The sequence below is a fragment of the Taudactylus pleione genome, unplaced genomic scaffold (genome assembly GCF_031769625.1).
Source record: "Taudactylus pleione unplaced genomic scaffold, aTauple2 ptg001628l, whole genome shotgun sequence".
NCBI lineage: Eukaryota > Metazoa > Chordata > Amphibia > Anura > Myobatrachidae > Taudactylus > Taudactylus pleione.
This window is the reverse complement of record NW_028286025.1, coordinates 2,227,952-2,242,009: the sequence shown is the minus strand read 5'-3', so window position 1 is coordinate 2,242,009 and position 14,058 is coordinate 2,227,952. Positions and strand designations below refer to the sequence as shown.

Genomic DNA, 14,058 nt, shown 5'->3' with positions numbered 1-14,058 from the left:
GTCTGCAGCTAAAAGCCTGGACTCCTTGTGTGCAGTGTTCATAGAATACTAGTTTGTATACAGACTTCAGCAAGACTTGAGCCAAACGTACAGTCTGCATGTGATGCTGCTTTACAGGGATATATAATAAAACATAATGGGGAGATTTACCAAAGCTTCTAAACAGGACAAGCCAGATTCTAGCTATCGTTTTTTATATATAGCTAAATAAATTTGAGCTAGAATCTGATTGGTTGATATGGGTAAAACTTCCACTCTTTTTAGAAGCTTTGATAAATCTCCCCCAAAAACCTGACCACCTTTATAATTAACAGATGGCATTTTACTAACGGACTCTCCAACTTGCATTTTTTTGTGTGTGATGTCTTTAAGCCCCCGGTCTGCAGAGGTTACTTGCACGGGTCCTATGTTAGGGTATGAAGTTAGGACCCCAGATATCCTGTACACGTCCGTCACAGCTCTGTGCACACTCTGTCGGCACGCTGTCTACTGAAGGCCGTGTGGTGAGCAGGAGCATGGAGTGGGGGGGGTGACGGCTGTGCCCTCCTCCGTTCTGCTGACCCAGGCTTTTTCCACATAGGCAGCTTGTCGGCCATTGGTGACCGCGTCTGAGGGAGCGTGCAAACGCAATGGCAGGTGCAGCAAGGATGTCAAGGGGACCCACCAAATTAATTTGAATCATCCTAATAAGTAACTAGAATATTACACCCAGAACCAAATTTTCAGTTTCGGCTGAAATTTTACTTTTTACCCTTATTTTGACTTTAACATTGAGTCAGATTTTTGTTTCCTCCATTGTTGTAATTGTTGTTGATTCACCGTACATCACCGTACATCACCGTACATCACCGTACATCACCGTACATCACCGTACATCACCGTACATCACCGTACATCACCGCTTCAGCCTTAATCGTCTAATCTGTTGTAAGTGTGCAGAAGTGTGAGCCGATACTGTGGAGCTTTAGAACATCACGGGGCCAGATTCAGAGTCGGGCGCTAGTCCCATATTTACGCAAATGGCAGTTGTTGTTTTTTTTTTTTAATCTCCGCATGAATCTCGACCATGTATGTACTGAGCTGCGGTACAGATTTGGAAGCACGGTAGCAGATATGTGAGGGGCGTTCTGGGGGGTGACTAGGAGGTAACGGGCTGGCTAAAAAGATGTTGCCTCTTATGGGAGTGTCGGCCGCGTTTCGCAGAGAGCGACCGCTTCTCACGTAGGAGGCCATGCTCAGACTTGGGAGAGACTTGCACCTGCCTTAGGAACAGGTACATGTTTTGATGGTGCGACCCGTGATGAGTCTAATGTTGTACAGAATAAAGGCCAGGGGATGGTTGCGGTATCTGGCGGCGAAAAATACAGAGAGAAGTATGCGGATGGGTTTCGCAGGGACAGAGCTTTATCACAAACTCTGTCCCTGCATTCAGAGGTTAGTACATACATGCGATATTTCTTAAATTGACATTGCGAATTTAGTTGGAAATATCACACTACAACCGCATTTTAAATGCGAATTGTAGTAAATAGGGGCCTACGTTAGTGAAAAGTAGCAATTGAAGTGTTAAGTGTTAAACTATTTTTTTTTTTAACTAATGTAAGTGCTAAAAAGTTAGATTAGTAAGAAGTATCCGTTCAAGTGTTAAATTAGTTAACTCACAATGATGCCCACACCAGCCCAGGGGGCCCCACACCCCGATCCCAAACCCATTCTTAATATTTATTTATTACCAGTGATTTTTATAGTGCGCACACATTCTGCAGCACTATACAGAGAATGTCTGGCCATTCACATTAGTCCCTGCCCCGGTGGAGCTTACAATCTATGTTCCCACCCTATCACACATACACACACACGGGTTAGTTTTTGTTGGGGGCCAGTTAACCTACCTGTATATTTTTGGAGTGTGGAGGAAACCCACGCAAGCACAGGGAGAATATACAAACTCCACACAGGGCCATAGTGGGAATCGAACCCACGACCTCTTCTGTGAGGCAGTAATGCATTACACAGTCTGTGCTGCCCATAATAATAATGACTTCTTATATACATTTTTCCAGGACTTACCTATGATAGTGCCCACTCCAATATGTATACTGCAAAGGACCCACTTTAATTAAAAACACTAAAGTCTCACCAAGCATTATTTCGCCATGTATGGATGCTGACCGTGGGCATCTCAGTGCTTAAACGTTCGGGCGCACGTGTCTACACCAGGGAAGTACCTTAAGATCCTTGAATATAACATACAGATAATTATGGGTGGTTGTTTTTTTTTTTTTTTTTTTTCTGTTGTTTTTTTTAAGACCTTAATATATCACATGAACAGATTTAAATTAATAAATGATCCGGATTCTTTTTTTCCACTAAATGAGTTCAAGTATTTGGGGCATTTGTACGTTAGGCATGGGAGTGGTCACTTACAAGTGATGTCTTTGAACATTATCCCGTTTAAAACAATGTTATTCATGTAATGAGAACCATGATCGGCAACGCAGAATACTGAGATATTGTGTTCCCGCACACAGAGCGTCTTGCCGTCATCCCAAGAGGAAAACCCTCGGGAGAGAGCGCGTCCGCCATCCACCAACATTACTCGACAACAGCAGCTGAGGAGCAAATCCTACATTTCGTGGCCTTCTTCAGGTACCTATATCATCCATCACTAGACAAAAGCCCTCTCACCCTGCTTTTCTAGCTGGTTTGTGAAACAAGACTCGCTCCCAAAGTGGATGTTTCTGAATAAAGTGGTAGGGGGGTGACAACCATGCCCCAACCAGCTTGGCTTTGAGTTTTCCTCATGAGCCCAAGCAATCTTCCGGCTTTTTAAAGCCTAACTTGCCCGTTACAGCAAACCGCTAAACTGTAAGTCCGGTAGCATTTGCCGCAGACCAGCGCTATTGTACATTTACAGAAATGTTTATATTTATAGTTCTTAGAACAAAGAGAGTGAGTTCTTTTATGGGTGCACAAGGGATAAGTATGTTTTAAACTTCCACATTATTAAATTCATTTAAAATCTGTTATTAATAAGGTTCCTTTTTTAGTCTAGCGATATAATGTTAAATATAAGATGTGCTCAAAATGTGAGTTGGAAGGTTCATGGCGTCAGGAAGTCTTTCTATCGTAACTAATCTGAAACTTTGTTCTGTTCTTTAGGTGGTGGCGACTCATCACGAAGTATATCCGATGTTGACCAAGACCTTGACAGAGAGGTAAGGATTCCCTCAGCCAGTGCAGTTATAGGTTGTGCTATGCTTATTTATGGATAGTTCCTATTCTCCAAGGATGAGCAGCATTCAGCACTCCATAAGTTATGAAACTACAATTCCCTCAATGCATTCTTGGAGAGGGGCGTTCTTCCTCTTTGTGCTGTTTAGGGAGATGTAAGAGGCATTAAGAAGAAGATGTACTAAAGAGGAAAATGCGATAAAACCCCCGAGAATGCAGTTTTTCGGGGGTTTTCATTCCGGTGCTTTCATCCCTCGTGGGTAACGCCCGTGGCCTTCTGCACATGCGCAGAATGACAAAAGGAGTGGTTCTGGGTTTTGCATAACGCGGTATGTCCCCGATGAGCGGGATATACCGCATCGCGAGTGCGATGCCTAAACATCCCGCCCTTGGTGCCATGTGTTGTCATTTGGTAGAAGGTATTTTTCCCCTGTTCACTCGCTCCCCCATTTAGTGTTCCCTCTCAAATAACTAACGCAGAAAGAAAACTGTTAAATAATGATCATTTATAATGAACACCACCCCACAGAATTATTCTCCAGAATCTACATTTTATTTTTTTTTATCAATAGTTTCCATGAAAATTTATCCTAGAGGTAATGGTGCAAACAAAATTTGTCTTGTTGGATAGCGTGCATTGTTTAACCCATTGATTGCTAAGGACAAGTGAAACTCATCCTGCACACATACAGTACCTGAAAAGTGCTAAGAACGAGTCTCTCATGTCCTTAGCACCCACAGGGTTCAAACAACTAATAATACTTGCCCATCCTCCACCAGTGTATCTTGTCTGTCTGGTCGCGAGAAGTGATGGTAGAATGATGACCTAGCCTTGCCGATGCATTGGCACTTAGCCACACACTTGAAGTATCAAAAGCTCACAAATAGCATCTTGCACTACAGACAGCGTTAAGACCAGAGATGTCTCCCTTATCTTGAATTAATAAAAATCTGTGAGGTGCCTGCAGTTAATGTGGTAGGTTGTCTAGTTTTTAAAAACCGCTGTAGATTTTATTATAACCGATGTGTAGAAACCTGTTTTGCTATTTTGGAAAAGGGTATTGATGACAAAGCAAAAATACGCAAAGTCTGGAGAGAAAAAAAATCTAAATTTTTACTTGGGGAAAAAAAAAATTCTTTTTTTTGTCCATTTTGGTTAGATCTTCTCTGGTGTGTTGAGATGTAAAAAGCAAACGAGTATGGTGTTTTCTGGAGTAGTGGAATAGTTTGTGTGGGTATTGCATAAGAAAATGACTGGTATTAATATTAAAATGTGACTAACCCATACAGTGCCTCAATAGGTTCAGCACAGGGGTGAGAAATGCCTCAGCAGAAAAAAAGGTTAAATGCAATTTGCTGAGTATTATAGGAAAAAGATGTAAATATCTAATGAGCATCTTGCATATATATTTAATAATGCAAATATATATATAATATATATATATATTTAATAATGCAAATTGTGTTATGTCTCCCTTCCTCCATAAAGCCGGACTCTGACTCCACCAAACATTCTACTCCTTCGAACAGTTCAAACCCCAGCGGCCCGCCGAGCCCAAACTCCCCGCATAGGAATCAACTGACATTGGACGGCCTGGACCAATCAGCCTGTGACGCATAGGGCGCTTCCTCTCTGCACCAGGGTGTGATGGAGTGCACCAGTCCCCCCACACTACAGTGCCAAGATGTGTTGCACAAATTCAAAAAAAAACCATTATTGTAGATACATTAAAAGTTTAAAACTCAAAAAGAAAAAAGAAAAAAAAAGAAAAGGGTTTAATATATGTGATCAAGCTTTTATATGCAAAACAAGTTCACTGTTTCTAATAGCCGTTCCGCTCTATTTGTTTTACACTACAGAGGTATGATAGGATGTTTTTGTTAATTTTTCTTTTTGAACTGTCACCCTTTTGTATGATGCTGCTAGTTTCTGGAAAAAAAAAAAAAAAGATGAGGAAACTCTTTAGGCTGCTACCACAATCCCTAACTGGTATCAGAGAACGAGATGTTTTCGTTTGGAAAATGTTTTTGAAACACACATGATTTAGCCAGGAAGATTTTTGTATAGGAATGTAAAGCTGCTGGCCTCGATCAGTTTTTAGATTTGTTTTTGGCTATTGCATACAACAAACAGTGTTATAGATCTGCTATAACACAAACTGGACTCGACACACTGCATTAAGAATCGAAATCTGAGCCTGTTTCCGGCATATTGGAAGGCTGCAAAGATACCTTCTCCATCAGTATTTTGCTCTTAGTGGTAATGAAATCGCAACCCTCGTTATGCATTGTGCTCGTTAATGGAAAATTGATTTCTCATTATGACTCTAAATTTATCTTTCAATTTGTATAGTTAGCTACACAAATGAAGACAGCCAGTTTGTCAGCTGATAGGCAGTCTGCCGCTCCTTTAGTGAACTTCTGTCACTCCATTAGTAACAGAACTGAGGGGTGAGGCACCTGGTGCCTCAGAGGCGATTAGAAGTTTCTGTGATTGGATAAACTGGATGTTGGCTCAGCCAGACAGTAATGGGCTCCACCATGTGAGGGCAACACGTATGTTTTAAAACGTCCTGCTAAGTAAGTACACAGAAGATAGCTGTTTGAAAACTGTTCTCACAGGAGCCACATTAAATATGTTCTGAGATCATAGGAATGTGTAGGAAAACTGTACACTTAAGGGTCAATTCAATTAGACACAAGAGGGACGTGTTCTTGTTGTAACGGAGCGGAAACACCGCCAATGGCTCAGTGATTGAGGCACGATCTCTTCCTGGATTCGTGGATCTTTGTACGTGTGCTGCAAACAAAAATCAGCGAGTCCGGAGGTACTGTCATTGCAGCGTTTAGCTGCACTACTATCGGCCACAAATGAGTTGCGTCTAATTGAATTGAACCCCATATATTTTATTATTTCTCCCTATATGCATTGTGGGAGCTCATAGTTCTCAATTCCCAAGTGAACAACGTCCTTCATAAATTTTTTTAACTTCATGAACACGGGGGGAATGATGATTTTATTAGTCACACGGTTCCATGGTTTAGGTTTTCCGCATGATGTGTTGGTAATGGTCTTTGTTACCATTACCAGTGTGCTTGCATTAACAGAATGCGCTGGGCTACTACGGAACCTCAAGGCTGATTTCATTGTTCCCTGGGAGTCTTAATATTTTTATCTTTTGATCATTTTTAAAAACGACGTACAGCAATGTTTTCAAAGATGTCTGCTTCGTCCCATTGACTGAAACATTGTGTCTGCTCTTATAACGTGTGAGAGCTTTTTAAAAGACTAGTAGAGAACTAGTTCACAGGTAATATATATATATATATATATATATAATTTGTCCACATTAAAAGATCACTGTTTTTTGAATGGTTAATGAACCTGCCCTTTGTCTTTGCCTTTTGACCAATGTGAAGATCCCACACAGGGCACAATAGCTAAGGGATTTTTAACACCAACCAAGGCAGATAATTAACTTTTTCACTGCCAGATCTGCAGCTCCATTGTAAACCATAGGGGTTTTTTTTCGTTGTTTTTTTATTTTGCAGGGCAATCTGGCGTTGCAATGGTTAAATACATGTATAGCTTATGTGATGGTGTTATTTTAAATTATTTTTTTTTTTAAATAAAGTCAGCTTCTATTGCGCCTGCCCTTTTAACTCTGTGGCCAGAAGATTTTCCCCCAACATGCAAGTGGTAAATTGTATCTATGCTTGCATGAAGAACACGTGAATATTATTAGCTGTCAAATCATGTCAAAGAATTCACACCACATGTATATTCTGCTTCAGTCCATGCCACATTTGTGTGGCTCCGTGTGTATATTTAATCTCCATGCTTCCATGTATAATACATTTTGTAATCCAAGATCATGTCCCATTAAATCTTTGTAATTATTTTATTTTTTTATTACTTGTGGCTGGCATATCCATTTTGTCCCTGTCACACTAGCGTGCCTTCGGTGCCAATTCTCTGACAGATGGATTGTCATTAATTTAAAACATTTTTTTGGTTTTATTGGGCTAATGATGTAAACTGATATTTTTTTTTTTCTTTTTTCAGAAGACACTGTATAGGACTTGCAGTTTATTTTTAGCTTTTAAACAAGTTGTCAACAATTCTGTTGCGTGATGGTTCACCCATGTGCTTCAGACTGAGCAAGATGGCTCTGTCGGGGGCCAAACACTACTGCTTTTGGGGGAGGGAAAGGGTGTCTGGTTTTTACTTTTTATTTTTCTGTTTATAAGTCTTTGTAATTATGAATTGTAAGAATGTTATCTCTTTTTTTTTTTTTTAAGTGACCTATTAATAAATCAGCAGTTGGGCAGTTTTGAAGTTCACACTGGTCTGTCTTGACATATTAAAATATTTTACATGAAGTCACAATTGTTCTTTTGAATGTAGTAATTTTATTTTACCTACATATATTTTTTTTTTTCCATGCAAATATTTAGCGCGCGCAGAGGGTAAAATTCCTGGCCAGTCTGTGGTCTAGCTCTGAAGTTTTATTTGGTAATCAATAAATATGCCCTGGTCCTTAAAAGGAAATGATCACCATGAAAAGTAAAATCTCTTCTAATTGCAGTTATAATGTGTTAAATTGAAATGTAACTTATTTCATTAATAAAAAAAGACATAGTTTTTATTTTGTCTTTTATTATGATGCTCCTCCTCCTTTTTTTTTTTTTTTTTCTTAATTTTAGATAAATTGTACAGGTTTTCAGTGATAGACTGCACACTCATGAATGTTGGTATCCGCCTTCTCTATGTGTAAGTTACCTTTCAGAGGTTTATTCTGTATCTAGATGCTCTGCCGTTATAGAAATGTAATATTGGGGAGAAGCATCAGAGCAAAATGCTAAATATTGTGAAAAAAAAGTTACAATAAATTGCCAATAGCTATGTTGAGCTAATGTTTCATTTTACATACCATTGTAGTATACCATTTTAATAATCATTTTCATCAAAAAAGTATTTTCTCTACATAAATGTGTTAAAACCATCACAGCATTGTCTTGTTATAAGTGGTAACCTTATTTTATATAAATTACATGCTTCCGATATAAATTTAGCTTTGGAATTTTTTTTTTACATTTTTTTTTTTTTTTTTTAAGTGTTTCACTACCAAGCATAAGTGACGCTCATCCTCAACTTGTACATTCAAAATGCTGGAGACAGGTCCCGCTTGTCTTCAGCACTGAAGTGCTTGAAAAAAAAAAAAAGAAACCTAGATCCCTGCCAGTAATTAGTTTTAGGTAAGTGGACATGATGAAAATGCGCCATTGTGGTGGCCCACAATGTTGTCATGAAGCAACAGGGCTTTTCCTACTCTACAGCAGAGATGCCCAAACTCAGCCATTACTATCCAAGTTTTAAGGATATCCATGCTTGAGAACATGTGACTTAATTAGTACTTCATTCAGTTTAATTTATCCATCTGGACTCGAGCATGGATATCTTTTGAAACCTGAACTGTAATGAAACCCTGCACTACAGGAAAAAAAAGTGCGAGGGGAAATGGCCCTGGCGCACAGCCCCCTTACAAATTATAAACTATTGTCTTAGACAATAACCCTTATGTTGGATACACACTGGCAGATATATCTGCACATCGTGCTGTGTGTACGGGCAGTCAGGCGACAGCCCGGACACCTGCTGCACAGGCCGCCGGGGAGGAAAGTGCCACGCAACCACCCGGCCAAATGGCAGAGATGGTGGTTCAGTGTGTATGAACAACCATCATCTTCAGATCCGTCGATCAGCAGATAAATCTTTCAAGTGTGTACCCAGCTTTACATTGCAGAAAACATTAAAAAGTCCAGGCATGCTGTAATAATGTTCCCCCTATCCTGGCTTCAATAAAGTCAAGTCTTTGGTGAGTGCCAAAACAATTACACTTTGCATAGGAAAAACCTTACATTTTCCAGGGATAGGTTGAGGGTACTTCAAGCACCTGGTCTTGCCATGAGGAGTACCCTCATTTGAAAGAGGATTCCTCAGATTGAAACGATATACCCTCTTCATTATTATTGGCTTACTATTACACATTACTTGTGCTAATATAACCCATACCAGAATAACATACCAGTCTACTTAACCCTATATGCCCAGTATTAATAATGTATATTATTTGGTATCTGATGTCTTACAGTACTCTTGCTATGCATGGTGAATATTAAGTTTTTGAGTTTGAGATTCAAATATAGATATGTTTGAGGTGAGACTAAAGCTGGGTACACACTATACAATGTATCGTACGATATATCGTTCCGATGCAGTTCGGAAAGATCTACTATACTCCTTGTATAGTGTATGTCCACTCTGTAGTTTATCGCATCGTCCCAACTGCTGTTCTGCGTGGCAGAGGGATCGATGCAATGAACAAGGCGGTGCTGTTACATGCTACATGTAATGACACTTCGCTCGGTACACCGTATCATGCAGGCAGGGACAGTGCCAGGTTTCTCGACAGCCTAAGCAAAACTTCAACCTACTGCCGCCAGCCACTACCAATACCCACTTCTCAGCCCCCGAGGTAAAAGTGCTTCTTAATGCAGGCGGCAGCTGTGGAACTTTTAAGTTAAACAAGAACCTGAATTTTGTGGTAGGCAGACTCAGTGACACCCTAGGCAGCAGCCTAAAGCTGTCTAATGGTTGAACTGGCACTGCATCCAGGGTATACAGCGTGCAAAGCATCATCGCACCGTTGCGTTAGGAAAGTTATAGTTGGGAGGACAGAAACCCAAATAGAGCGCTGCTGGTGCCAGTGTTTTCCTCTTACCTTCAGACTTTGACTCTAACGAGTATCCTTCTCGATGTTTTTTGGCATGTTAAATGCCAGTGAGCTTTAGATTCTTTGGGTGTTTTTTTTTCAGATACAGTATGAAAATGCTTGGAGATAATAGACTATCTATTACAGCTCAACCTTTTTTTTTTTTTTGTGGCTTGAAAGCAAATTCTACAAATGGGTACTTCGATGGGCACCAGTTTTAGACCACGTTATGCCAATCTATTTTTTGCTTAATGGGAGGATGATCACATCTAGACTAACAACCAATATTATAGGGGGGCTGGGGAAAAAGTTTGAAGATACATACACAACATCCTCTTATTGGATATTGAACATTACCACTTGATCAGTAACTCCAGCTTGCTAAATGTAGAATTTAGTTGTCAAAACTAGTCACCATCTTTAGATATAGAAATGTTATATTGAGTATCATACGATGAAAACAAAAACCCAAATAAAAACCATTGACAATTTTATACTAGCTAAAAACCATCATCACCCTAGATGGGTCAATGATGTCCTCGAAAAAATCCCAGGACCCAAATGTATGCAACTCAGATATAGATTTCATTATTGAAATTTAAGAGGGTATCCAATTAGCCGTGATCGCCGAAAAATGGGGATTTTTCACTGATTATCCCTGTTTTTTTCCAATTTTTTTTTTTCCCCCCTCATGATTATTTCGGATGAAATAGGATATTTCACCCGAAAACACACAGGTCCGTGAGCTTATCACGGATCCTGTGTGTGTTCGCCATTGAGGCTGTGAAAAAAACTGCACTTATTGTGGATTATTTTTCGGGATGCATGAAGTCCCGAAAAAAAAAAAAAAATGATAAATGCCAGCGTCATGTGGACTTTGGGGCTAATTTGATACCGCCATTAGACTCCACCAAAGACACTACAACCAAATGTAAGAGGCTTGTACAAAAAAAATATGTATTGCAAAATTTTATAAATCAAATTAGTTGTATAATATTGCTAAGGACTGGTACAAATCAAACAGTTCCTTCCCAGAAAGCCAAAGATTATATATTTAACTATATACAACTTTGTGGCATTGTGTGTAAACATGAGATATGAGGATCATTTCTACAGTCATCTGTGAGTGGGATTTAGAAACTGTAAAAAAAAGAAAATATCAACACAACGGCACAAATATATTTATAAGATGTGATACACTGAGGCAGTGGTTCCCAAACTGTGCGTCGTGGCACCCTGGGGTGCCTCAGGTTGGTGGTCCAGCACCAAATCAAATTATTTATGGTCAATGTAATATAAATATGTGGACAAACAGCAGCACAAACCTGTCCACCACCACATAACTGAGCCCAAGGATGACAGGGAAGCACAATTTACTTCACTTTACTACATTATTTTTAGAATTTTTAAAAGAGAAACTTTTGGCTTAGGGGTGCCGTGAAAACAATGCTGATACTCTAGGGGGCCGTGATTCAAAAAAGTTTGGGAACCACTGCCCTAAGGCATAACATACATGTTGAAAAGCCCATGTAGAGTCCAGAACGTAGAAGAGTGAAAATACACTGAAGATAACACATTTTTAACTATATGGAGTGAAGAGAATCTCAGCTGTCATTTGATTACCAGTAAAGATACAGCTTGGCATGTAAGGTAAGTAAACTTTTTGTGGAATATACGCTGCTCTGATTTTTCTATAACAATCGATGTCCTTAAATGTATGTACGGTCCTATATTTGGGTGGTTTCTCAGTGATCCTTTGTGGAGTGGCTGATAACTCGAATCGAAAGAAAAAGCAAACACAGCTAGATAAAGTGTTGTAGTCCTCACTGTTGTCAATGAGACAAATGAAAGTAAATGTGTTTCTCATTGTTTTCTAAGTCCTTGCAAAACCTCCTAAGTATTTTATGTACTGCCGTCAATACACCCTCACTTGTGCCAGCCAGTTACAAGATTTACGTGTCAAAAACATACAAGACAAAGCTCTGGCCTGTGAAAATTCGATCATTCCTTTAATATGAATGTTGAATTTATAACTTGTAATGGTATCCTGCAAGAACTTTATATATCCCCTGCCTATTTTAAGGTGAAGCTTACATTTCCATTTCAAATATCAGATTTTATTGATGTAGTTCCTCCATGTGACTGAAATACCCTACAGGGAAAATTGCAGTGATACACAATTCAATATAAAAAGGTCCAAAGACAAAATTAGGAGTGAAATATGTAGACCACTAAACGAGTGGCCGTTAAAAAGGAAGGGTGGACTGACTGGATCGTCAGGGCAAGTCGTTTCGGGGAGGGCATCGGCACAGGCGAAGTCTTGCATGGGGGAGTGTGAGGAGGCGGGGCTACTGTCAGAGGAAGAGCCGAATGGGCAAGAGGGAGTGTGGACTGAGGACCTAATTCAAACCCGCTCGCGAGTGTTGAGCGCTCGCAAGCGGGCCGATGTTGGCCAAGAGCGCATGCGCGAGACCCGAATAACGACGGCCAAGCCGTCGTTATGGGTCTCGCACCAAAGGGGGCGTGCTGTCGATGGTGAGTGACAGCATGCCACTTCTGGTGGGCGTGACGGGGGCGTGGCTGCTCAGACGGAGGCGTACGCAGGGGAACACCGGCTGGGGCCGGCCCCACTGACATCACAAGTAATGTCTGTGGGAGTGCTTTTTGCTCTGATAGAGCCAAAAGCACTCCAGGGCTTGCGGCAACGAGACCCTACTGCAAGGGTCTCGTCGCAAGCCCAATGGTCTTGACCATCATTTTGGCCGCTCACTATAGCTGTGGGTGGTTACCCACAGCTATGCGAGCGGCCAGGAGGCCGCTGTTAAATTCAGAAGGCCGGCCCTGATTCAGAGCGAGCGCTCTGTCAGAGAGTCCGACTCTGAATCAGGGCCTGAGTTGCGGTGGCAGATGTAGTCCAGGGAGGAGCCATGATTTAGGACCTTAAATATCCAGATTTGAATCAAATAAAGGGTTGGAAAAGTAAAATCCACTTTGCTTCATTGAGACGCCCTTTAATTCATCATCTCCAGTAAATAATGCTGGTGTGACCTATTGGAAGAAATTAAAATAGTCAAAAATGTAAAAAAAAAAATGTTAAATTGACACAACTCCCCTCACCCACATGTACGCCATGCTCCTATGGGGTGACACGAGAACGCGATCATACCACTGCGGAGGGGGGACAGAAAAGACAGACCGTCAGATTACTGTCCAATAGACTAAACTACCCATCACTTTAAATTGCATATTGCACACCGTTATGACCAGTTTCATGTTTGTTTGGTATTTGTGGGAACATATGCAATTCATTTAAAAACTAGGGAGAAAAAAGGCGCTAGCCCAAGTTATAGAGAGGAAGCGCAAAAGAAGCTGGTGGATAGTGGACTGCGATCTCCCAAAGGCGTATATGTAATTACTACCAGCGCTCAAAGGCTAAATAGTAAAAATAAAGTGGGAAAAGTGCAGGTTAGTGCGGAAATCACTACAATTTGGTATTTATTTATAAAATGCAATCAACCTTAGCATTAATTTCAATTATAAAAACTATTAGTAACATTTTTTTATTTTAATTTGAAATAAAACATTCCTGGAACAGAGAGGTGTGTTTAGTTATGACTAGTAAGGAGTCTTTGTGGATGTACTGAAGGCTCCTGATTGGCTAGGGGCGGCAGCAGCTGTTACTGGATATTACAGCTGTAGGTACAACAGTCCAGTGTTGGGTGTATCTGCAGAAATGGGAGTACTCACGGTTTTGGAACTGCCCTCCTAGTTTTTTGTTTTTTTTTGGTTATAGCAAGCAAGATTGAGAGCTCCCTGGAGTTCGGCTATGGTCACAGGGCAACTGCAGCTTTTTCAGTTTCCTTATAAATGGGAGACAGTCGCTGGTCTCTGCATCTTATAGGGGAATTCAATATGTAGCGAAAACTCAGTTTTTGCGTTAATATCGCACCTATGACTTAATTATCGCAGGTTTTAGTTTTACACTGTATTCAATTTCAAAGACTTTTCGCAGGTTCGAAAAGTCTTTGAAAAAAAACGGGGATAACTT

The 14,058-nt window shown here is 40.4% G+C and overlaps 2 protein-coding genes across 4 annotated transcripts in view; one reads left to right on the top strand and one right to left on the bottom strand.

The window, feature by feature from the left end:
- CDC42BPB (CDC42 binding protein kinase beta) overlaps positions 1 to 8,243 on the top strand; it is a 125,515-nt gene extending 117,272 nt beyond the window's left edge. For both annotated transcript variants that reach the window (XM_088464293.1, XM_088464292.1), the window contains 3 exons: positions 2,532 to 2,649; positions 3,163 to 3,218; positions 4,724 to 8,243. In XM_088464293.1, coding sequence (XP_088320419.1) covers positions 2,532 to 2,649; positions 3,163 to 3,218; positions 4,724 to 4,855 — 306 coding nt within the window. In that variant the 3' untranslated portion in view covers positions 4,856 to 8,243. The remainder of the gene's footprint in view (positions 1 to 2,531; positions 2,650 to 3,162; positions 3,219 to 4,723) is intronic.
- Positions 8,244 to 11,446: 3,203 nt separating this feature from the next.
- Positions 11,447 to 14,058, bottom strand: part of AMN (amnion associated transmembrane protein) — a 150,644-nt gene continuing 148,032 nt past the window's right edge. For both annotated transcript variants that reach the window (XM_088464290.1, XM_088464291.1), the window contains one exon: positions 11,447 to 13,058. In XM_088464290.1, the coding sequence (XP_088320416.1) occupies positions 12,951 to 13,058 (108 nt within the window). In that variant the 3' untranslated portion in view covers positions 11,447 to 12,950. The remainder of the gene's footprint in view (positions 13,059 to 14,058) is intronic.